The sequence below is a fragment of the Lepidochelys olivacea genome, assembly GCF_965140295.1.
Source record: "Lepidochelys olivacea isolate rLepOli2 genome assembly, chromosome: 7".
Lineage (NCBI taxonomy): Eukaryota > Metazoa > Chordata > Testudines > Cheloniidae > Lepidochelys > Lepidochelys olivacea.
The window spans coordinates 105,640,854-105,664,013 of record NC_140417.1 but is presented as its reverse complement, the minus strand read 5'-3'; the positions used below and the strand labels follow the sequence as shown (position 1 = coordinate 105,664,013).

The following is a 23,160-nucleotide window of genomic DNA, read 5'->3' as shown; positions in this document are numbered from 1 at the left end:
GTAAATTGTGCTTAGAGCACGTTCTGTGCTCTCTAAGCTTCCCCCCACCCATTTCTGCAATCTACATGGAAAATAAGTCTTTTTCCTGGGAGGGAGTTTGGTGCAGGAGGGGGCTGAGGCAGGGGATTGGGTTGCAGGAGGAGGTGTGGGGTCTGGGGCAGGAGAGGGGGTGGAGTTTGGGTGCAGGAGGGGATTCTGAGCTGGGGTAGGGGGTTGGGATGCAGGAGGGGGTGCGAGGTGCAGGCTCCGGCTGGGAGGCGCTTACCACAAATGGCTCCCGGCTGGCGGTGCAGCAGGGGTCAGGCTGCCTGCCTGCCCGCCATAGCCCCACACTGCTCCTGGAAGCGTCTGGCTGCTGGCACGTCTCTGTGTGCCCCTTGGGGGGAGGGGGACAGCTGGTCTCCATACGCTGTGCCCACAAGCTGCAGGGATGGTGCTGGGGGCAGGGGCAGTGCACACAGCAGCCTCCCCTGCACTTGCCAGGGGCCACAGAGACGTGCCAGCAGCCAGCTGATTCAAGGAGCAGCGTGGGACTATCCTATTGGGATCCAGGAAGTGGATGCTGCTAAAGGATCCCCCTCCAGCCTAAGAGGGGGATCCACAGGACCTGGAAGGCAAATGAGTACGGGGGACAACTAATGAAATAACAGGGACAGGAGTGCGGTCAAAGGGTCAAACGAAGGGGAACTAGATGGGGGACTATGGCAGGCAGGTAGCCTGCCTGAGCACCCTTTTTAGTGGCCCAGAGATCGCTTCCTGTAATTTATTTTTGCGCCCCCCCCCCCTTGAGCGAGGGTCCTGGGCTGCAGTCCTAAAGCCCCTGCCTTAATCCAGCCCTGGCAGGGGGCTAGAAGAGATGGCTACCTCCCACCCAGACTTCACTGCAAAGATTAAAGGAGCAAAAATGCCATACATTTCTTATTTCTCCTTCAGTATGGTTCTGCTTATTTTCTGTGGCCTGAATTCCTTCTCTGCCCCCACTCCCCAACCATTGCCTGCCTTCCTGGAGCAACTTTAAGACAACCCCACAAAGCTGAGTTGTCAGTTTCAGAATATTTGAAATGCTGCTTTTGCTGTGTGACAGTCTAGTAAGCTAGAAAATAGCTCTTGTGCATGACCGTTGGAAACGCATTACAAATGAGAAGGGTTTTTGTTGTTTTGTAAAGTGAGCTTTTCCAATGTCACTTGAAATGGGAGCTACTCACCATTTCTCACATAAGACACTAACCAGCGAGCTGGGGCATTTTAGAGTACTTACAACACTATGGACCTGTTTTAGAGCCCACTGGAGTCAATGAAAATTCCCGTTGACTTAAATGAGCTTTGGACCAACCTGTACAAACTCAGGTTTAAACACTGCAGCTTTGCACCCCATGCTGGGCTGCTGCCTCTATATAATTTAGGCCAAGGAGCCCAGCTAAGTTATGGTAACCTCCTTGGGCTGCCTTACGGACTGCAGCACTGCTTGGAATCGCTCCAGCACTGTGTTGTGGCTCTGCTCCAGATATGCTCCTGTGTCAAATCACCTGCCCTAGCCTGCTCCCCCTACACTTGGGCTCCTGAGAGGATCCTCTGAGGTTAGCCTTATGGCTGCCTTCTGCAGTGCCTATGCAGGAAGAATCCTGCCTTGCCAATTCCAGAACACTGAGAGCCCCTTTCTGCTATTCCAGCCCTTTTACCCAGAAGTATCCTCCAGCACCGCAAAGTACACAGATCACAAATATCCTTGCCCCAGAGGATTAGCCTGTGCCTTGTACCTCAGAATCTGAACTATTTTTATTTTGTTTTACTTTGCCATATCAAAAAAGCCTAGCCCCCAAGAGCAAGTCGTTACAGTGAAATATATGCTTGCCCTGGAAGCAAGAGGTTGAGGACTAAGGGCCTCCAGTGGTGCTGAAATGCATACAGCTCACTACAACTCCCTGCCAAAGGTGTACTAGTAAGAGCAGCACTTGTTCTTATGAAATGTTTTTGCAGTGCATTTAACTGACTGAGGCATTAAGAAAATTATATGTACTTTACACAAGCAATTGTTTTTATTGAGCATATGGATACTAAAATGGCAAAAAATATCTCCTTCCTGTGAAATGTAATGTGGTGATTACCGCTTGGATCTTTTAAAAAAATTATTTCTGTTAAATGCAGCTTAATATATACACTGCAGGATCCTAATGCTGTACCGCAAACTTGAGCCTGGCAGTCATTAGACCCCTGCCGTGCAGATTTGACCAATAATCATTTTAAATGCCTTTGTATTGATTGATGCAGAGCAGAGAGCAGAGTTTTTACGAAAGTTGATATTTAAGAACAGAGGTTCCCTGCAGAAGCTTACCAGTGCTGAAATCAACTGAGGCTAGTATCTGTCAAAGGATTGCACATGTGGGGCCTGATTCAACGCTCAAAGACTTATACTGTAGTCTTTAAGGCCAGAAGAGACCATCCTAATCATCTAGGCTGACCTGCCCATCGCAGGACATAGAACCTCACCACCCACTCCTGCAATAGGCTCATAACCTGGCTGAGTTACTGAAGCCCTCAAATCTTGATTTAAAGAATTCAGGTAACAGAGAATCCACCATTTACTCAAGTTCAAACCAGCTAGTGGCCTGTGCCACACTCTACAGAGAAAAGTGACCCCCCACCCCAGGTCTCTGATTGGGGAAAATTCCTTCTGACCCACAATATGGCATTGTTAGCCCCTGAGCATATGGGCAAGACTCACCGGCTAGACACCTGGAAAAAATTCTCTATAGTATCTCAGAGCCCACCCCATCTAGTGTCCCATCTCCAGCCGTTGGAGATATTTGCTAATAGCAGTCACAGATAGGCCATATGATATTGCAGGTAATGTCATCACACCAGCCCCTTCGTAAATGTATCAAGCTCAATCTTTAAACAAATGGAGTCTTTCCATGGGCTTCAATGGATGTTGAATCAGGGTGATAAAGAACAATGTAGATTGCCAGTGGAAGTGTGACAGTCTCCTCACCAGAGCTGGCTTTAGGATTTTACACCACCACCCCCATAGCCACAAGAATATTTTTGGCAGCTGCTCTGCCCCACTCATTCTCCTCTGCCTAAGGGTAAGCACATCTACAAGTACTGATTACTATTACTAAGCAACAGACTTCACAGTCCTATGTTGAATTAAGACTTTTGGGTCCCTGGCACAGGTTTGGCAATTGCCAGAAGTTGGCTCTACCTTTAACTAGATCTGTGCTAATGAACCCTTCCATACAGAAGCTGACATTTTATCATAGTCTGTTATTTGAGCTACAGTAAAAAAGGATCTTTCAGAATGAGGCAACGGGGTCTAGAGCGTCAGTTTCCCCACTTCTATAATGGGGATTGCAATACTTTTCCTCTAAGAAGCATTGTGAAGAATAATTAGTCAGTGGACATAATCCTGAAAGCCAGACATACACGGAACTCCCACTGACTGTACAGGGGAGCTCGGTGAGTGTCAATTGCTGCCAATGTCAAAACTCCCACTGACTTAACTGGCGCTGGAACAAAGTCATGGTATTCTTACGGGATCAGGTCCTATATGTGAACAGTCCTCCATAAATGGTTCGGCTTGGGCTCACAGTGGATTGTACCAATGGAATCTTGGGGACAAGGACCTCTGGTGGGGGAAAGCCCACTTGGAAGGCATTTGTTGCAGCACAATGTGCTTGCAGTGACTTCTCTGAAGGGAACCACCCATGGACAGAAACAGACTGAGCTCACCTCCCAGACAGTATCTCCTGGCAGGGCTCAGAAGGAGCCTGAACTAAAATGTAAAGCTATCCTCACCCACGGTGGAGCCCCCAGGGAAGAGCAGCTGTGCAAATGCTGCACGTCATTCTCCAGTGCATGGTCTCCATTACTGGAAGGCTGTGCAATTTAAATCTTTCTGCACCAGCAGGGATGAATTAAATGCCTGAAATGTTCATCATTATTGTATCAAAGACTGAAAATGTATCCATGGAGTGGACATTAGCAAATATGCATAAGACCTTATGACAGTAATTAAAAAAGGTTTCGCACCTCCTTTTCCATCCCCTGCAGACACAGGGTTGAGAAATAAATTCCTGTTTTATACAGTAGGACAAATATTTGTGTAACTGAAATATTCTTATTTTACTCCTTAGAAGAAATAGAAGTTGGTTTATTGGACAAATAATATTTCCCCACATTGACCATAAGATGGCACTGCAACATAAGCATTTTTTCGTAAAGGAGGCACCATAATATTTCAAAACCATGACGAAACACAGTCACTCACACAGTACAGCATGTTAATATTCCACATGCCTGTATTAGATTTACATGTTGTATCTACGTGAATCACTTTCTGCCACACAGTTTTGTCTTGCCTGTTATAGCAGACCCTTTGGCTTAGTTGGAAATTATATTAATTCTTGGCAGGAAGACATTTTCAAAGCTGTAACAACTTCATTGTTTATCGCCAGTTTATTAAGCTGAAGCATACAAGCCTATATAGTGGAATCAATAGACAACAATGTATCATTTTCTATGTAAATAAGAAAGTCTGTTTATCTTGGTAAGAGGCTTTTGTTGTTGTGTTTTTACTTCTTTTTTTCCACCTATCAAAAATACTAAGATTTAATGCCGAGGGTCTTACAGAAAGCACATTTTGCATTCTTCTGCCGTGATGCTGAACTTTACTACAGTGGAGACAACATTTGGAAATGGCCCTTCCCTTAGTGACTCTGGGACCAGGGTATCTCCAGCTTTCCTGATTAAGTGAAAACAGTGGGTGAGACACATGTATTCTATGTATTTCAGGTTGTAAAGAGCCACTGACACACTCTGGCAAGCCTTAAAACACACTATACTGAAAATATATACATATTTTAAAGTGAAGTACCATTATGGGGGTGCTGGATGGCTCTGGGCTAGAGCAAACAGCACTACTACTTTTGCCTCCCCCACCTGGTTTACCTCTTAGAATCCAACCCCCACCCATAGTGTCCAACAGCTACCATCACTGAATTATTGTCCCGCAGAGGAACAAAGGGTCTTGGGAACTGAACTATCCATCTTCTGACCCACAGAGAGCTTCTTGCCAAGTCAGGCTTCAAGTCCCTGGATAGGCAGCACTGGGAAGCTTGCATGATGCCGCCCATACTATACCTGTTCTCTGGCTAAACAGAGGGTTTGGATCTCGAGAACTGTCAGCGTGGCATCTTTGAAGACTACTAATTTACCAAACGCTATTCTACTGAGAGAGACACTAGTTTGATATTTTCTTTCCAATCCTGGGAATCAACAGTGATATCTGCACATAAATGGAAAAAGTCCCACCTTACCAACCTGCTCCTGCTGTTTTACCCAGTGATGTCATAAACCTGTGTTATGATGCCGCAATTTGTCAAATTGTGATGTCACTTTTAGGCAGCACCTGAAGAGATGGGGCAATAAAAGCAGCCTAGTTAGAAAGAAGGTCACTTCCATTTTCCTAATGACTACAGTAACCTGAGAAATCAGTAATGATAATTTGCATTTGATAAAGTACAGAGTTTGTTGGAGCGCAGCAATACATCTTAAATGCAACCTTAGGACACAAAACCATGTATAAATGCATGATGATAACCTTAAAACATCCTAGCTCTTCTCAGATATTTCTCTTTGTTTTTACATTCAATGAAGGCAAACTTAGACAGAGATCTAGCCTGTGTACATTTAGCAGCACTTCTTTTGAGCACAAGTGAAATCTGATCTTTCCAAATCTTCAATCAATCATTTTTTGGAGTATACTAGTTTCCCCCCCCCCCCCCCCCCGTTTTCCATTTTTGAATCCATAACCTTTGTACCAATTATCAGCTGGCATCCTTCCGATATGTTGCTGTACATGATCTGGTTGTGACCCAATGGTCTCTGGCTGTGGTCCCATTATTGTCCAAACTTGAGTAGGAATCCTCCAACACAAAGTCAGGGTGCTCTGGGCAATAATGTTGGTGAACAGGTAGGATGTGTTCTTCTGTACCATGAGTTAGAATTGAGTAATGTCCCAGCATGGTGCTGGGGGCAAATAAGTCTTAATACAAAAGTGTTGATCGCTAAAGGTTAGACTGTGATTCGGGCTATGCCCCATAGACTGGAACTAGGGCAGGAAGCCTGGAACGCAGCGTTCCCCAAGGACTGACGACGGCCAGCTGGAATACAGAAGGAGGCAGGAAGCGACCCAGGGAAGCTGACTTGAGGCTGACACAAGATACCACAGGGTGAGTGAAGGTAGAACCTGGTGGAGCGGGAGGGCCCGTGTTCCTCTTCCTTCACCAAGAATTGTACCCATTCGGTGGAGCTGCTGCCTGGAAACTGAACCCACTAGGTGGGGTTGCCGCCAAAAACTGTATCCATTAGGCAAAGCTGCTGTTTGTGGACTGCACTCACAAGGCGAGGTTGTCACCAGAGATGAACCACTGGGTGTAACAGCCACCTGGGGCCCTAACTGCCTCCCGCCCACAACCCTTTGCAACCACTGAATTCAATGGGACTATTTATGTGAGCTAGCGCTGCTCAACATGGATGAATGCTGTACAATTCTAGCTCAATGCAATTTGATCACAGTCATTCCTGATACAAAGTGCTAACAAAAATATCTTTAGCATTTATCACTGGTGAATCTGTACCACCAGTTCAGGATCTGTGCTATTGACAACTGAATGGAAACCAGAGAAAACGAGCCAGTACAGTGAACTCCCACAGAAAAATGTTTTTGGTAGTTTTCATCCACCTTTCCTGACTACTGATTCTGGTATACAATAGGGCTGACCACATTATTCAATGTAAATAATATTTGTTGAAAGTTTAAACCTTATTTCTGTTCACAGAATGTTTGAATCAATTCTGATTTCAGCAAATGTGTCAAATATCATAAGTATTAATTGAATAGTTCTCATGAACAATTTTGAATATAAAATGTTTGTGACCTAAAGAAGAGCTCTGTTTAAGCTGGTCTCTTTCACTAGCAGAAGTTGGTCCAATAGAAGATATTACTTCTCCCAACTTGTCTCTAAACTATTAACATTTGCGCTGTGAGAATGGGTCACCTGAATCCCATGGTATTTTTTCTGCTCTCAGATTGGATGACTGAATCTTTTTAAACAGGAGATTTGCAAATAGTGAATACCCAATGATGAACTTCTGACATGAATTTTCATTTGTGAAATGTTCAGAATTTGTGAACAATTTCCACACTATGTGTCAGTCAAGGGAGAGGTGGTAAATAATAAATATGACTGCAGAGACAGCAATGCAGTGAAGTCAGTATAATTATTTGCAAATATGTTTGCGCATCTGTTTTTTATTATTATTATTCAGCCAGCTCTACTATGGACACAGGCACAAGAGCAAAATAACAGTATCCAAAAGTAAGAGCACAATATACTAGTTAGAACTGGTTCTTTGGACTTTGGTGCATCAGCTTTAGTTGATCCAGTTTGGAGTCATTTCAGTGAAGATATCACGCAGTCCTTGAGAGAAACTATACTGAAATAAGTGTCTTTATCTGGCTATAATCCACTCAAATTTTTTTTTAAAAATCAACTTTACAGTTCATATATGCTGGGCCAAATTCCACCTTCAATGAGATTCTGTGGGTGTAACTATAAAAAGTGAATATAGCTTGCTGTATTTTAAATAAAAAACATGAAATATTGCACAGCTGAACTTACTCTGAACAGGGAAACAAAGAATGTTGTGCAACTTCATCAGTTTATCTGCACCTATCCTACTAGAATGAAAGGCATTATATTGTCATGCATGATACTGTATGATACCAGTGTATGAATTTAGTGATTAAGTTTTAAATGGTTTCAGAAAATCAACATGTTTCTTTATAATGGAATACTACACAATAATTCATGTAGGGCCTGATCCAAATCCCACTGAAATAAAAGACTTCCACTGATATCACTGGACTTAACATGAGACCCATTATTGGTTTCTTGGGAAAATAGGTAGATGAGTGGACTCTACATATGTGCATTTAAATAAATAAAATTAAAAAAAATCAAATAGAAACTTGTGTATTTCTGTTATTCTATATTATGCCAAAAAGTGAATAGCTTTTTCTTTAACTTAATACTTTCAAATTACTCATTCTTGCACTGAATATGCAATTCTTCTCTTACTACAAACTGTAGCATATTGGAGGAGTTAATTAGGTTTGGGAATTACTTAAATGCAGTAATATATAAAAACATAACCAAGTGACTTTTCAATGTATCAGATTAGTTAATTAACGTAAGGTAATACCATTAATCTGGGTGATTCTGCACTGTGTTGATGCACTGTAGTTATAAAAAAAGAATTTTGGATTTAATTCAAATAAAGATTTTAATGGCTAATGGATATTTTTTATTACTTTGGAATGAATGAGGGGAGAACATACCTTGAAAGTGATGACATAAGTGTAGTTCTAAGAGACCAATGCTAATTATGTATTGTACTGTTTTAGAGAAGATTAAACTTCAAAACCACAGTCAGACAGCGTAAAAGAACTCCTTCATTCCAAGGCTATTTCCATACTGCTCTGTTGCTGGGGGGAAAGAAATGGCAAGAGATTGATAAACAGGATGTTTTACATTCTCACGAGGAAAATGTGATCTAGCTTCAGTGAAATATCGTATGCTAATGGAAGAGAACTCTCATCTCATTAGTTTTGCTTCTCCTTGAATGGATAAAATGTAAATGTGCACGCAAAAATAGACTTTAAAAAATAAAAACTCCTTAAAGCACTGTATTTGTGGAAGTGAATTTACATATTATGTCTTTTTCCATAAAAAAGCATCATCAAAAAGAACCTGCGCCAGTTTTGTATTAAAAGGCCTATAGAAGTCTCTTAGAATCGCCTTTGTTGTTGGTAACATGGGTCCCAGATTTCGGTCTTCAGGACGTCTAGTGTTTGAAGCAGGACTCTTTGTAATTAGAGCTTCTTGTTTCTCACTTATAGGCCCTGCAGTCAACAGAAAATTATTTTAATGTATTTCTTCCCAAAATGTTCATGGTAAAGAATGTAAATGGCCAAGTAAATAGGTTTGTCAAGAAAAGATTAATGGAATTTTGGTAGCAGTGGTTATGTTCCAGAATATTGGCTACGGGTTTAGTTTCGTAAAATACATCACAGTTAGAATACATGGAAATACTTTGTTTTCCTTTCATATCAATTAATCATCCATGCAATAAGCAACATAAATCATTTCTAGAGGTAGAGATGTGTTTTCAGAAAACAAATAGGACAGTAAAAATAACCATTGATGTGCATTCTTCGGTAACAATTATTTCATTTTATTTCCTAATTTTTGTTATGTTATGAAGGAGCCACCTGATACCTGTCAGGGTGAACTTCACCCAGTCAAACAGTGCAGCACTTATTTCTGACTGCAGTCCTCTTTAAGGACTTTGGTGGGATAGGTGGTGTTATGACGACTCTCAGTATAGGAGCAAACTTTACCCCTCCTGAGTGGTACTTGTGCACCGCAGGCCTGATAGTGCTAGCACTGACCTCTTTCAATGCAACTTAGATGAGAGGCGCAGGGGCCAGACTCCTTATCTGTCCAATCTGCTAAATCTAATTACCTAGACCAATGTTTGGACTCAACCAGGTTAATGTGCAGCCACATCTCCATCCTCCTCCTCCTCCTGTCTTCCCACTATCAGGCATTGTTCTGTCTGCCAATGTTGTTCTGACAATCAGCAACTGATGTCTCAGTCAATGACAGTCAAAACATATTCCCCAAGACCCTAGAAATGCTGCCTTTTAAAATACTCAGATTCTGGATTTGCTGATTTGGCAACAAAACACATCATACCATTGAAGCATTTCACCTGGCTGTCTAGATCACTTGGGCCAGCTCTTGCTCCTGCTGCAGTTCATGACAAAAACTCCCACTGACATTAACAGAAGTAGGATCAGGCCCTACATGCTCAAACACATGAACGAAGTACCAGGTTTCTGATTTTATAACATCGTTATTAATTCTTTGTACACTTTCTTGCACTGTCCTTACTCAGACAAAACTCCCATTGAAAACAATGCACGCTTTGGAACCAATGGTAATTTTGTTTGAGTTAGGACAGCACAATTTGCCCCTCTGTGAACACAGATGCACATCTTGGATGTTGTGTCTCCGTAAGCATTAACAATCCAGAATGTAAGCATGACTTTTGCACTTCACTCAAACCAGCTAGATGATGCCTACCTAAATCCAGAAACTGGAACACAATATGCATGGTGTATTTAACATTGGACGCATGATCCTCTAAGCGGAGAACTAGTATCTGACCCTTGTCAAAAACAGTCAGCCAGTCCAAGAGATATACAACATAAAGGCCAACCTGTAGCCTCACCTACAAAAAACAAAACAAAAAAGTTGAGTTAATTCATTGATTCTATCTTGTATCAAAATTAATGAATATTCATCCCACTGTTCTCCATGGGAAGGAAAATCTATTTTGGATTTGATCTAGAAGATTTAAAAAATATGATGCCTAGAAAAAATTTAAACCTTGATCATGTAGCTCTTATGCATGAAGCAGTGCTATTGACTTCAGTTGGGCTACTTACATAATTAAATCCTTCAGAGTTGGATCCCTAGATTTGTAAAATTATATCTCAATTCAGTAAGGGCCTGAGCCCAGGTGCTTAGGGCCCTGTCTTGCTAAGTGCTGAGCACTCTGACCCTCAACCATTGAACTGAATAGGTATTCATGGAGATGTTTAAAGCTAAACATATGTACAAGTACACTCACCTTCATCAGGGCCAAAAGGTGCAGATCTGTGCACAATGGTAGCTGAAGGCACTCAGCACCTTTCAGAAATGTCTTACAAACCTTATGATGTATTGGGGTTGCAATTCATTCCTCTTATCTTATCAAACATGCATTCTGTAAGGATACTTTATACTCACAGAATATACCAAAGAGAAAATACTTCCATAAAACCTCTTCGGTTTTGATATGATCAAAGTATCTGCACCACCCTTCAGCTGTTGGACTATTCCGTAGAATGGCATGAATTACTATGGCACAAGCCTCATTTTTTCAAGCCAATTAGAATCTGTTATCTTTTGCTTGATGAAGAATGATCACCGGACAGTTGGGCCTGGCAGATTCAACCTCACAAATGTCCAGAAGGAAAAGGTCACCAACCTTATCTTAAAATGAAGATGGCGAAGGACTTGTGTACTATTAAACTATACTCCTGTTAGTCAATATTAGTAATTCCTAGAGAACCAAACTAAAGTTAGGGGCATGGCATAAATACCTAGATAGATTTAGTAGTACACCGGCTAACTGTTCAACAGAAGACTTATACTGTATTATACTGTAGAGGAAAATATGATCCTTCTCTTTTATGTGAAGGGACAAATTTTCAGTCTGACATTAACCTGGTCTCCATTTTTGCTCGATTTTGCACGAACATTTAAGGGTGCAGTTTAGGCTTCTTAAAACTCCAAGTTCCTGTTTGTACCTGTGTTTGTTTCTTTTTTACCCGTTCAGACACAGAAACAGAAAAGAGGATGTGAAAACCTGCCTTTGATAAAAGAAGCTTGGTACATCTTGGAGTCACAGTCAGCATAGAATTGACAAAAGCAGACAACTATGTCTTGTGCTCTTTTAGTTGACTTGAGTAATTGCAGTTATGACCTAAATACTGCTGAAAGAAGTCAAGTTTTGAATCATTACTACAGCAATGGAGAGATTATTATAATTAATCTATAAAACAACCTACACTTCCTGTTTATTGATGTGATTTGAAAAGAAACACTCTGCTTTCTGAATTGCCAGTAAAGCATAGAAGGAACATTAATCTGATCCAACTATTATCAGATCATTGTTATTAAATTACAATTACAAATCAAGAACATAAATGGAATATTTTGGTTTCTACTTTATGAGATGATGACAAGTAGAGAAACTAATCTATTCAACCTGACTCAAAATCTATTCAAACTTAAAGAGCCAATTTTCCAAAGCAATCTCTGCATATGCACTTTCAAAACTGCACATCTACATTTTTGGGCACTTAAGTTTTAATACCTGAGTTTTTGCAAGCCGAAAAACTTTTAATTTGCATTAGAGTAGCTGTTTGTACATACAAAACAGTCTTTGGGCACACAGATTTAGAAACTGACATTCAAAAGTTCTCTCAACAAATTCAGTCCTTACTCTTGGCTCAGATGTTATGTGGACTATTTCCTTTCTGAGTAAACAGTTCCCACAGTTTATTAACTCATTGTATTATTATTATTTATTTGTACCATATGTGACAAAGTTCCTCCTCTGCCTTGGTGGGTCCTGCGCTTATTGGTGGATTTGCTCGCCTCAGAGATTCATGGCAGCCCTCAGTTTGGCCACTTTTGCTATGGCTCAAACCTGCCGTCCACTCAGCTGACCTCATCACTGGCCAGCAGGGGAAAAAGGAAGGAGAACAATTTCTGCAGTCTCTGCTGGCCCACCTAGTGGGTCGGGGGGCAGGCCAGGGACCTTCCCCTCTGGTGGGACAGTCTAGGACAACTCCTCCTGTATCCAATAGGGAGTTGGGGGGATTGGGGGAACCTGGGTCCTCCCTCCACTCTGGGGTCCAGCCCAGGGTCCTGTGGATTGCAGCTGTCTACAGTGTTTTTTGTAACAGCTGTGTGACAGCTACAACTCCCTGGGCTACTTCCCCATGGCCTCTTCCCAATACCTTCTTTATCCTCACCACAGTACCTTCCTCCTGATATCTGATAATGCTTGTACTCCTCAGTCCTCCAGCAGTATGCTTTCTCGCTCTCAGCTCCTTGCGCCCTCTTGCGCACGCCTCACTAACTGAAGTGAGGTCCTTTTTAACCCAGGTGCTCTGATTAGCCTGCCTGTCCTAATTGATTCTAGTAGCTTCTTAATTGGTTCCAGGTGTCCTAATTAGCCTGCCTGCCATAATTGGTTCCAGCAACTTCCTGATTATTCTGGAACAGCCCATTATCTTACTCAGGGAAAAGGGACCTGCTTAACCTAGGGCTAATGTATCTACCTTCTATCACACTCCTGTAGCCATCTGACCTGACCCTGTCACAGACAGTAGTGCCCAGAGGTACAATCATGATCATTACAAACCATTATGCCAGGTACTGAACAAACATACAATAGAAGACAGTTCCTTTCCCCAAAATCTTACAATCTAATAATTATGGTTATCTTAGAAACTGTGACCTGACATTAGTTTTGGGCTGCTTGTGAGTTACAGGGTAACCTATGCAGCAAAATTCCTTAGGTACATATTGTATATAATGCAAAAATTTAGGAAAGTATCCCCACCACCACCATTACATGCCAGAGCTATAAGCTGTAAATAATTTATTTTAACTATTAGCCTCACATATTGCAGTATTACAGGATCAGAGCCACATTATTCTAGGCACTGTACAATCATACAGCAAATCATCTACGTGTATTCCTCATCTTTATTCCTCTTTCTCCCAACAGGATGGTACTGGGGCAAGTAAGAAACCAGTATCAGTTGTGTAATGTAGGTTGGGATACTGTATTTTATAGCATTACTGAGCTTCTACCCAAACAGAGAATTCTGGGATAGAATTAACACTCACTTAATCCAGTAAGAACTTCAAACATAAAGTCCCTTTGTTGCCCAGGATAGTCACCTTCACTTCTTTTTGGACATCTGAAAAAATGGCATGATATACAGGCCTGTGTTTTGCCACTGTTGTTCCAAAACAAAATCCCCTTTTCAGGAAAGTCATTTGCTTTCCCCCTATAAATTATGCAGTGCAACTGAGCATTTTCCAAAGAATCCTCCCTGACTGCAGTCTCTCCAATTTTAGTTTGACACCCCTGGCTCTCCTTCCCTTTCTTTGGTTAATATACTTTCTATTGATAGTAAGTGAAGATAAATTGACGAACGCCCCTTCTCTGTACAGAGGGTTACTTATCAGCAGTGGCAATCGCTATGCTACTTTTTCTTCTGGTCTCTTAGGAGTACTTTTTTTCTGCTGTAGTCACACAGCTACTGATCTAACATCCAAGGTCATAGAAAAAAAATCTAGTCTTTCAATATATAACAAATTACACATATATAGACTTTGCCAGCTATGCCTGAGAGGAAGCTGAAAAGTCCATTCAGGAGCCTAGCTGGCATTCCATGCTTTATTAAGGATACCCATTGGTAGCTTTCTGGAAATATAAATGATCTCAAAAGAAAGAACAATGAGTTAATTTTCAGAAGTACCTTCTTCAAGGTGCTGTCTAAGAAGAGGAATAAACTGTGGGACAAATGATGATGGTCTAGGCACCTGGGGGAATACGAGGGGTCTGAGCAAGTGTATTCATGCCACAATGCAACTACATTTGTGCAAGGGAGACAGTTGGCAAGCATTGCATTACAGTGATGCAATTCCCAGAGTGGGCATGATAGTCAGTCTCTGAGGAGGGAGGAGACTGTTGTAGCCAAAGATTTAAATTTTTTGTTCATTTATTGTGCGATGTTATGATTAACTAATATGTTATGTCATATATAATCATTGTATGCTAAATAGAGTTAAGTTGTAGGATTATAGAAGTACAAGATGGATCAGTAGTTAGAAGTGATAATTATGTATTAGGTATCTAAGTATGTAGGGCTGAAACACAAGGCCTACAGGCTGAGACCTGTAAGATGTCATCTTAGCCATACTAGGCCATAGGCTTAAGAAATGCTTGGCATAAGTAAGTGACCAAAGATACTGTGATACTGTGAAAAATTAACAGCAAAATGTTTTGCTTACAAGATACCCAGTAGTCATATTTTTCTAATACATGCCTTAGCTGCAGGGTACACTATGTGCATAAATACTAATGAGGTATAGTCAGAATCTCATTATAAAAAGAGGGTGTCCAGACCAGGAAAACTGAGCTCCCTATGGGAAAGCTCCAGCAGGAACCATCTCGCTACTAAATGATCAACTGGCAAGGCAGCCATCAGACCTTAAGAATATCATTAAGGATGTGAGTATAGCTATATTTATAACTTGTGCAGAGGTCTTTATAGAATTTTTATATGCATGAGTAATCATAACTTTAGTTTTAACTTGAATAAAATTTGTAAAACAGACTAGACCTTGTACTTGTAAATGTGGGAGTGGTCCAGATCCTTGGTCTTTATGTGTTCCTAGAGACTAAATCTGAAACAAGTAGCAGAGGTGACTTTCTTTCTGTTGAGCTTGAAACTGTAGCCACTAGAGCCGAACCCCTGCTGGTGTAATACCACATTACAAAATTCACTTTAGATAAAAAAAAAAAAAGGCTATTCTGTGTCTCTTTCAACTTCCATTTCTGGATGACGAGAACAGCAACAGTAAGGAACATGGGGCTTGATTCCCATTCCCAGTACTGGAAAGACTCTCACTGACTTCAATGGGCTTTGGCTTGGGCCTATGATACATGATTTCCTCTGAGGTTACTTTAGTAACGGGAGGAAATGATGATGAGATGAAATTTACTGTAATCTGGAGAGAGAGGAGGAGTAAAGTGTCCTTCCACCCAAATCAAGAAAATGGGAGGTAAAGGGCTAGATCACACACACCTGGTGCTTTACAAATGCATCCCATAGTAAACATGAGATACTGCTATGTATCTCTAGATAGATATAGATATTTGCAAAAACCCTTTTTTCACCCTCAAACAAAATATAGAAACAAATCAACACTAAAAATGTGGATTTTGGACCAAGCACACTGAGATTCAGCCCTTTTCTGCTGTGCACAGTTTTAAAAAAGCGTGAGAGAGAGCACATTTAATCTAGCTATCAATAGCCTTTTCCTGGGAAAAAAAAATCCAGCATAAATGATGTATTCTTACTTGCAGTTCGGAAATTGCCTTATCTTTGCCAGAGCTATTTTTTGGATAGGTTTGCAAGTGAAGATTAAACTGTAATCTTTGCTAAATGTGTTCTTCATGCTCCTGCCCACGAGAACCAATGTATTTTTACTGCTGGCGCTCATCAGGGAACAGACTGAAGAGACAGCTAAGCCAGCACATCAGTTTTTACATGTATGAATATATTTTTATGTCACCAACTTAAAAAAAAAAAAAAAAGGAGGAAAGTTTGTTGGTAGTCACAAACTGAACCACATCTTGATTATAATTATAATTATTATTAATAGTTTGCTAAGGATCCTGGTATTTTAATAATCCAGACAAAATGTTCTATTGTTAAGCAAGGAATCAAAATGTTACTGGAAATACATACAGGCATGGCATTGTTAAGAGTGTTGTTGTAGACACAGGCTCTCAGTGAGTAATCCAGCATGCAATTTTCAAACAGCTGCAGGGAATCTGCCACTTTTTCATGAAAGTCTTCTGCGGATTTATTCGCACTTGCAAAGTACAGATAATCCGAGTACAATCTGTGAATGAAATACATGTGTAAATGATGAATGAAATTCAAGAAAATCAATTTATATTATTGAAAATAAGATAGCAATGTTACTTGAGACAAGAGGGCCTGAATGTAACATTTACCCTTTAGTAGCTTATCCAAAACCTGCTGAAGTTGATTTCAGCGGGCTTCGGCTCAGACCTTAAGGGTCCAATCCTGTGAGTTGCTAAGCATCCTCCACTCTTATTAAAGTCAGCATCTAACAGGATTAGGCCCTAAGTAGTTAGGAGCCAATCCTTTTCTGAAGAGAAACTCTTGAAATATATCTTTGTTTATTTTGTATTAATTATTGTTATTCTGTATTGCAGTAATGCCTAGAAGCCCCAACTAAAAAGGGTCCTATTGTGCTAAGCTCTGAATGAACCCATAGTAAGAGACAGACCCTGCCTCAAAACAGCTTACTGTCTAAACAGACAAAATGGACAAAGAGTGGGAGAAGAAACTGAGGCAAAGAAAAGTAGAGTGACTTTTCCAAGACAGCGCGTAGGAGAGCTGGAAATAGAAACCAGGTTTCCTGAGTCCTAGTCCACACTGCCTCTCTGTATGCTTGGTATGCAACGTGATGAGGAGCTGTATCATGGCACAATCTGTGGTCTCACTCCTGCTGTCTCTATTCAGGCAAAGTTCCCATTTAGTTCAATAGGAGTTTTGCCTGAGTAAGAACTACAGCACCTACGGTCCACATATATACACAATACCAATATTATAAGCAACCATGCTGCAATACCTTGCTCTGCAGCTATTTACTAGCCATCTCGGCCATACAAATTTGAATTACGGTGCAAATGGCAGGGTGCACTGTGATTTCAAATATGAAATATTTGTGCAAATCATTTCAAACATTTATAGTTTCTTAAATATTACAAGACAAAGATGACAAATTCTGGTTCATTTGGATGGACATAAAAGTGTAAAATGAAATATTTATTTTATTTGTTTTTAATCCCTGGGACTCTGATTAGAATATCTAGATGTCAACATCATTTTAAAACCAAACATAAGGGAAATGCCAGGATGTGACAAACAAAAGATAGTTTATCACCCTTTGAATGAGATACATATGTCATTTTCACCTGTTTGGGGCTCATAAGATATATCCAGAGTCCTGAAAATTCTGCACCACTTCAGAGCCAATCTCTGCAGCAAGGGTGAGAGTACAGAAGTATTAGGAGCCCAAAGAATCCATTCTTGGACACAGAATTCGAGAGATCCTGAATACACTTCACTCTCCGTAAGAGCATACGTTTATGTAAATCATGATCTAAATGTAAAAGTGGATTTTATTTCACAGCTATAATGCCGGAGGAACACTGAATCCACTTCCATCTTCGATGCCCTTCCCATTTTTATTAAACCAAAAATATCAGGCTGGCCAGAGATTTCCACAGAAGCTTTAAAATACTACTTTTTATTTAGAGAGGTTAGGCCCTGTTTCAGCAAAGCACTCCGTACACGAGCACTCCCACTGGAGTCAAGCATGTGCTTCAGTGCTTTGGTGGATCAGGGCATTTATCACAGTATAAGTTTATGAACTCCTAACTCATCTAAAAAATGAAAAGACAGAAAGAAAGGACAAATGAAAGGGTGAGAGTAAGTAGAGGAGAGAGAGGTTGGAGGAATAAAAGGATAGCGTTTCATATAGACAGACTCTTAATTTCTGAACTTTTAGATTTGTTTTTAATTTCATTTTTACATATTCAAAAAACAGTACTGAAATCTTGAGAAAAATTGAGAAACTGATGATGAGACACTAAGGGCTCTGTGCAACCTTTTCTCAAACCAGTGAACATGGACTCATGCAAGTAGCCCTATTGACTTCAAAGAGTATGTCTACACTACAGCTGGAAGCGTGCCTCCCAGCCCAAGTAGATGGACTTGCACTTGGTCTGCTTGAGCTAGAGTGCTAAAAATAGCAGTGTGGACATTGCATGGGCAGCAGCTCAGGCTAGCCACCCAAATCCAAGCCCATCCAACACCCTGGATCTGAGCTCTGGTGGCTAGCCCAAGCCACTGCCCATCCCACAATGTCCACATTGCTATTTTTAGTATGCTAGCTGGAGCAGAGCTAGTGCAGGTCTGTCTATCCGGGCTGGGAGGCTCTCTCCTAGCTGCATTGTAGACATACATACCCGGTGCTCGCCTAAATAAGACTTCACCAATATGAATAAGGCTTGCACAATCAGATCCTTAGCTGGCAATGTCAGGAGGAAGGACATGATTTGTATTTTCTTCAAAAAGCAAAAGATAATCTGTAGCTGTCTGTCACCAGAGACCCAATTAAGAGCCCTGTCCAGTATGGTTTCTAATTTTTGGCCACTCCCCAGCCCAGCAATTCTGTTAGCAGATTGAAGAGAATTTCCATAGAGAAATATAGATCTTGTTTGGAAAATTTAACTGGTAGGCAGTCAGAGCCTTCTGTTATTACATTTCTGCTCCTTGGCAAAATTTCAAGTGTGCATCGATTCCTCTAGATTTATCTGCAGAAGTGATATGGGATTGGGCCTACATTAGTTGCATCTTTCTGTTTATGTACTGAAACAAAACTGGTTCACCTGTATTGTTGAAGTTAACAATTTTTAGCAATATTCTACTACAACAGGAGAGAGGATTAGAATTCAAAATGATCTTAAGTTGGATAATTAATCTGAAAACACTAATATGAAATTCAATAATGACAAGTGTAAAGTTCTGCACTTAGGAAGGAAAAATCAAATATACAAATACAACATGTAGTATGACTAGTTAGGCAGCGGTACTGCAGAAAAGGGGCTTTTAGTGGATTACAAATTAAATGAGAGTCAACAGTGTGATGCTGCTGGAAAAAAGGCAAATGTCACTCTGGGTTGTATTAACAGGTGTGCTATATTTAAGCCATGGGAAGTAATTGTTCCACTCTACTCGGCACTAGTGAGGCGTTAGCTGGAGAGTCCAGTTTTGGGTACCATACTTTCAGAAAGATGTGGACAACTGGAGACACTCCAGAGGAGAGCAAAAATAAAAAAAAATATAAGTAAACATAGGGAAAATGTGAAAGAATTAGGCTTGCTTAGTCTAGAGAAGAGAAGACTGAGAATGGATGTAACATCTTCAAATATGTAAAAGGTTGTTATAAAGAGGACAGAGATTAATCATTGTCCATGTCCACAGAAGGTAGGACAAGAAGTAATCAGTTTAGTTTGCAGCAAGGGAGATTTAAGTTAGATATTAGGAAAAACTTTCAAACCATAAGAATAGTTAACCACTGGACCAGGTTACCTAGGGAGGTTGTGGAATCCTTCTTGGAGCTTTTCACAAACAGGTTAGACACACATCTGTCAGGAATGATTTAGGTACACTTAACTCTGCCTTGACACAGAGGGATAGACTAGATGGCTTCATTAGGTGTCTTCTCGCCCTGCGTTTCTGACTGTGCACAGTCATAGACACATTTCAATGCTCTGTTTAAGGACTGCTTGTAAAATTTCTCATGGCCACCAATGGATTTAATCCTGTCCTGTTATTTTTGCTTATAGGAAATACTGATACTTTTTAAGTATCAAGCGCCTCAGCTTCTCTACTTCAAAATTATTCTTCTCTTTAAGGAGAAGGCCATAGAGTTTAAAGTAAGCAATAATTGTAACTGTATGATTCTCAAGCACATCACTCCAATCCAGTTGCAGAAACACCAGTTCTCTTAAGGAATGTGTTGACAAGATTCCATGATGAGAAGTGAAGGGAACAGGCTTTTGGCAGGAAAATCCTACTATCCATCCGGAAATTTCAATTCCCCCTTCTAGCACCTGAGGGAGAGAACCAAGGCTCTGCATATTTCCCATCCATCTGCAAAGGTGAGGAGGGAAATACCAGTTGAGCAGCCAAATGTTGGAGATGGATTCTAGGAAAGCCATGAAGATGTAGGAGGGTGGGGGATCTTACTCTCTTACAGGCCTCCATGCAGTCCTGTAGGGTCAGGCCACAACCTGCCCCTAAATAAACTGATTAGTGTAATCTGATTAAAAAAAAGTGTGGTAATTGTCAGAGTAGAAGGCACCAGCTTTTAGTGTTTGGCTGATGAAGGCAGGCAGGGAAATGTATGCCCCTTTAAGCCCCTACTCACTGACAAGAAACAGCCACTAAGTATTTGGCTGCCCGGATTATTTTGCTGCCTTAGGCATCTGTCTATTCTGGTGTATATGGAAGATCAGGCTGCAGAGTAGAGGATATGAGAAAAAGATGGGGGAGAAGCTGAGGGACATAAACAGCAGAGTTTAGTTATATGTGGCAGGCATTAAGCACGCAGCAGTATCTTCTCCTGGAAGTGCATAGTAATACATGGGCATGCAAAGACTGCTGTTTGGTAATGGCAAGTTAACAAAAACCCTAAATGAGGATCAGGCTGGAAGAATCTCTCTCCAGGAGAATAGGATCAGGCTGACAGTTCTTGCCATCCAGGGTACAGGAGAACTGGCGCTTGCAGGAGGAATGGAGCCAGCAAGAATCATTTTGAAGATGAGCCATAACTGCAGTTTGTTTAAAAGGTTTAATTTTTCTGATTATTTGTTCTAATCATCTAAAATAATGTTTTTTAAATTGAAGAGCTGCTGACACCTTATGGAAAGCATTTCTCTCTCTACTCAACCGCCTACATTTTCTATATTTTTTTCCATCTGTTTTTCAATTCTAGGAACAGCTGCATGAAAATAAAATCTTTGTTGATTAGGATTTCAGCTGCTCCTGGTACTTATTGCTCACTTGAAGTCATTATACTCAATCATAAGTTCACACAAGTAAATAACATGGCCATGACTGTTATGCCACCCACAAAGGATTATGAAACAAGTCAACCCTGATATAAGCACGTGCGACTCCAACTGAAACCAGTGGGACAATTTCTTATCTCAACTGCACTGGGAACTTTCCCATTGAATTCATTGGAAGCAGAATCAGGCCCTAAATGCAGAATGACTGTATTGAGCCAAAGACAGAATAAGGGGCTCCTGCAGTGTACTGGCTGTCCAAGGCCCATATGAGCCTTGCAGCAGCTGAAGACAAGCCTGGCCACACCCCTTCCCATAATTCTGACTGCACCAACACATTCCAGAATGCCCTCTGTACCAGCAGTCTCTTAATGTAATTGACAGCAGAATCTGGACCAATGAGAGTTGCAGCCTTTTATGACAGGGCTAAACTTGCTCCTATGATTTCAGATGAGGCACAAGCAAAAAGGGCAAATGAAATAAACAGACAGAATCTACTTCCTTGTAAATACCAAATTAGTGAAATGGAACCCACTTTTTGTCTCACCCATATTACAACTGGCAAAGTGAAACACCCGTATTACAGAGGATGGTAAAGTAATGAGAAAATTCTGGATAAGTAACATGAGGGAGGTACTTCAACCAGCTCTCTTGCATAAAATTACCATGTCTTAAACCCTAAGGTCAGGAGGAGCATTTAACAGTTGGGAAATGCTCTTCCTGTCCTCTGTGTCAGGAAACGCTGGCATGGCTCTTTACAGCTGACAAACAGGGAGGGACCACTCTGGCAGTTCCTGTTTTGCAAAGTCATGATGTCAGGAAATCTAGTCAAGGAGAAACCACAGCAGATGACCTGCCACCTAATACCATGCAACCTGACTGGATACGTAAGCATCATGATATGATGCTCCTGGGTTAAACATTTCAGTGCCAACTCCCACTCTCCTCCACCAGTGCAAATGGAAGGGATGTGCCCTGCTTTATTACGAAACATGTTCAGAAAGCCTGCCTGGGATGACTTCTTATTAAATATTTATATGTTGATTGATGTAAATTAAAGCAATTTAGATAACTGATTTTAATCATGATTTCAGATCAGCAAGCAGGAAACCTTGATTTAAGTCATGCTTTGCATTTGTACTTTAGTTATTTTTCTGAAGAGTTTGATTCTTATTGGTTGATACCAATAAACCATATTGATTGGCAATTAAATATAGCCTTCACACTAATTTTGGTGCTTCATTTGGCTCACAAGAAGGATACACTACACTACACACACACACTTATTTAAGTAGTTATATCACTTATTTATTAAAATTCCTAAATTTTATATTTTTAATTTGTTATAAAATGGTGAATGATGCATTCTTTATTTATTAAAAGGCAATTAATTTTTACTTGAGATTTGTGTCAAGTTATATTTTGATGGAAATTCAATTAAATATGCACAACACTAGCATTTTAAGGTCTTTTTATTGAATAAAACTACTGTAAAAGTGCTGGATAAATAAGGAAAAAAATTATCTAGAAGCTTATCAAAACATGTTTTGCATTTAAAACTAACTGATTTATTATACAAAAGCAAGTATTATTGGTAGTTAGTGAATTGAATGGATTGTTCTGATTAATATGTCCTTCAAGATGTTAGGATTAGTAGATCTCATCCTCTCCAATTATTTTTTATTCATATGCTGGGAAAGGGAAGCAAGCATTCCTGCTTTTTCAACTCCCAATTGGTTTCTTAACTTTTAGTGAACTAGTCACTGAACTCAGCTTGTTGAATAAACTGAAATAAAGAAAATATTCTCTCTGCAGCTGCTGTTGTGAAAAGTCAGTTTTTCATTTCAACTAACTTTGTTTCTAGGTACTTATATAGTGGCTTCCACCAGTTCAATAGTTTGACTTTCTTTAAAATTTGGCAGCACACATGTGTTGCTTAATATTTTTTGTATTTAATTTAAATAACTTGGATAGATTATAATAAGTTTAGGCCTTAGCTTA

At 40.5% G+C, this 23,160-nt stretch overlaps 1 protein-coding gene across 5 annotated transcripts in view; it reads right to left on the bottom strand.

Moving 5' to 3' along the window:
* Positions 1-4,436: 4,436 nt before the first annotated feature.
* CHST15 (carbohydrate sulfotransferase 15) overlaps positions 4,437-23,160 on the bottom strand; it is a 98,920-nt gene continuing 80,196 nt past the window's right edge. For all 5 annotated transcript variants that reach the window (XM_084635626.1, XM_084635625.1, XM_084635628.1 and 2 more), the window contains exons 6-8: positions 16,235-16,391; positions 10,212-10,359; positions 4,437-8,965 (exon numbers count right to left, since the gene is read on the bottom strand). In XM_084635626.1, coding sequence (XP_084491752.1) covers positions 8,775-8,965; positions 10,212-10,359; positions 16,235-16,391 — 496 coding nt within the window. In that variant the 3' untranslated portion in view covers positions 4,437-8,774. The remainder of the gene's footprint in view (positions 8,966-10,211; positions 10,360-16,234; positions 16,392-23,160) is intronic.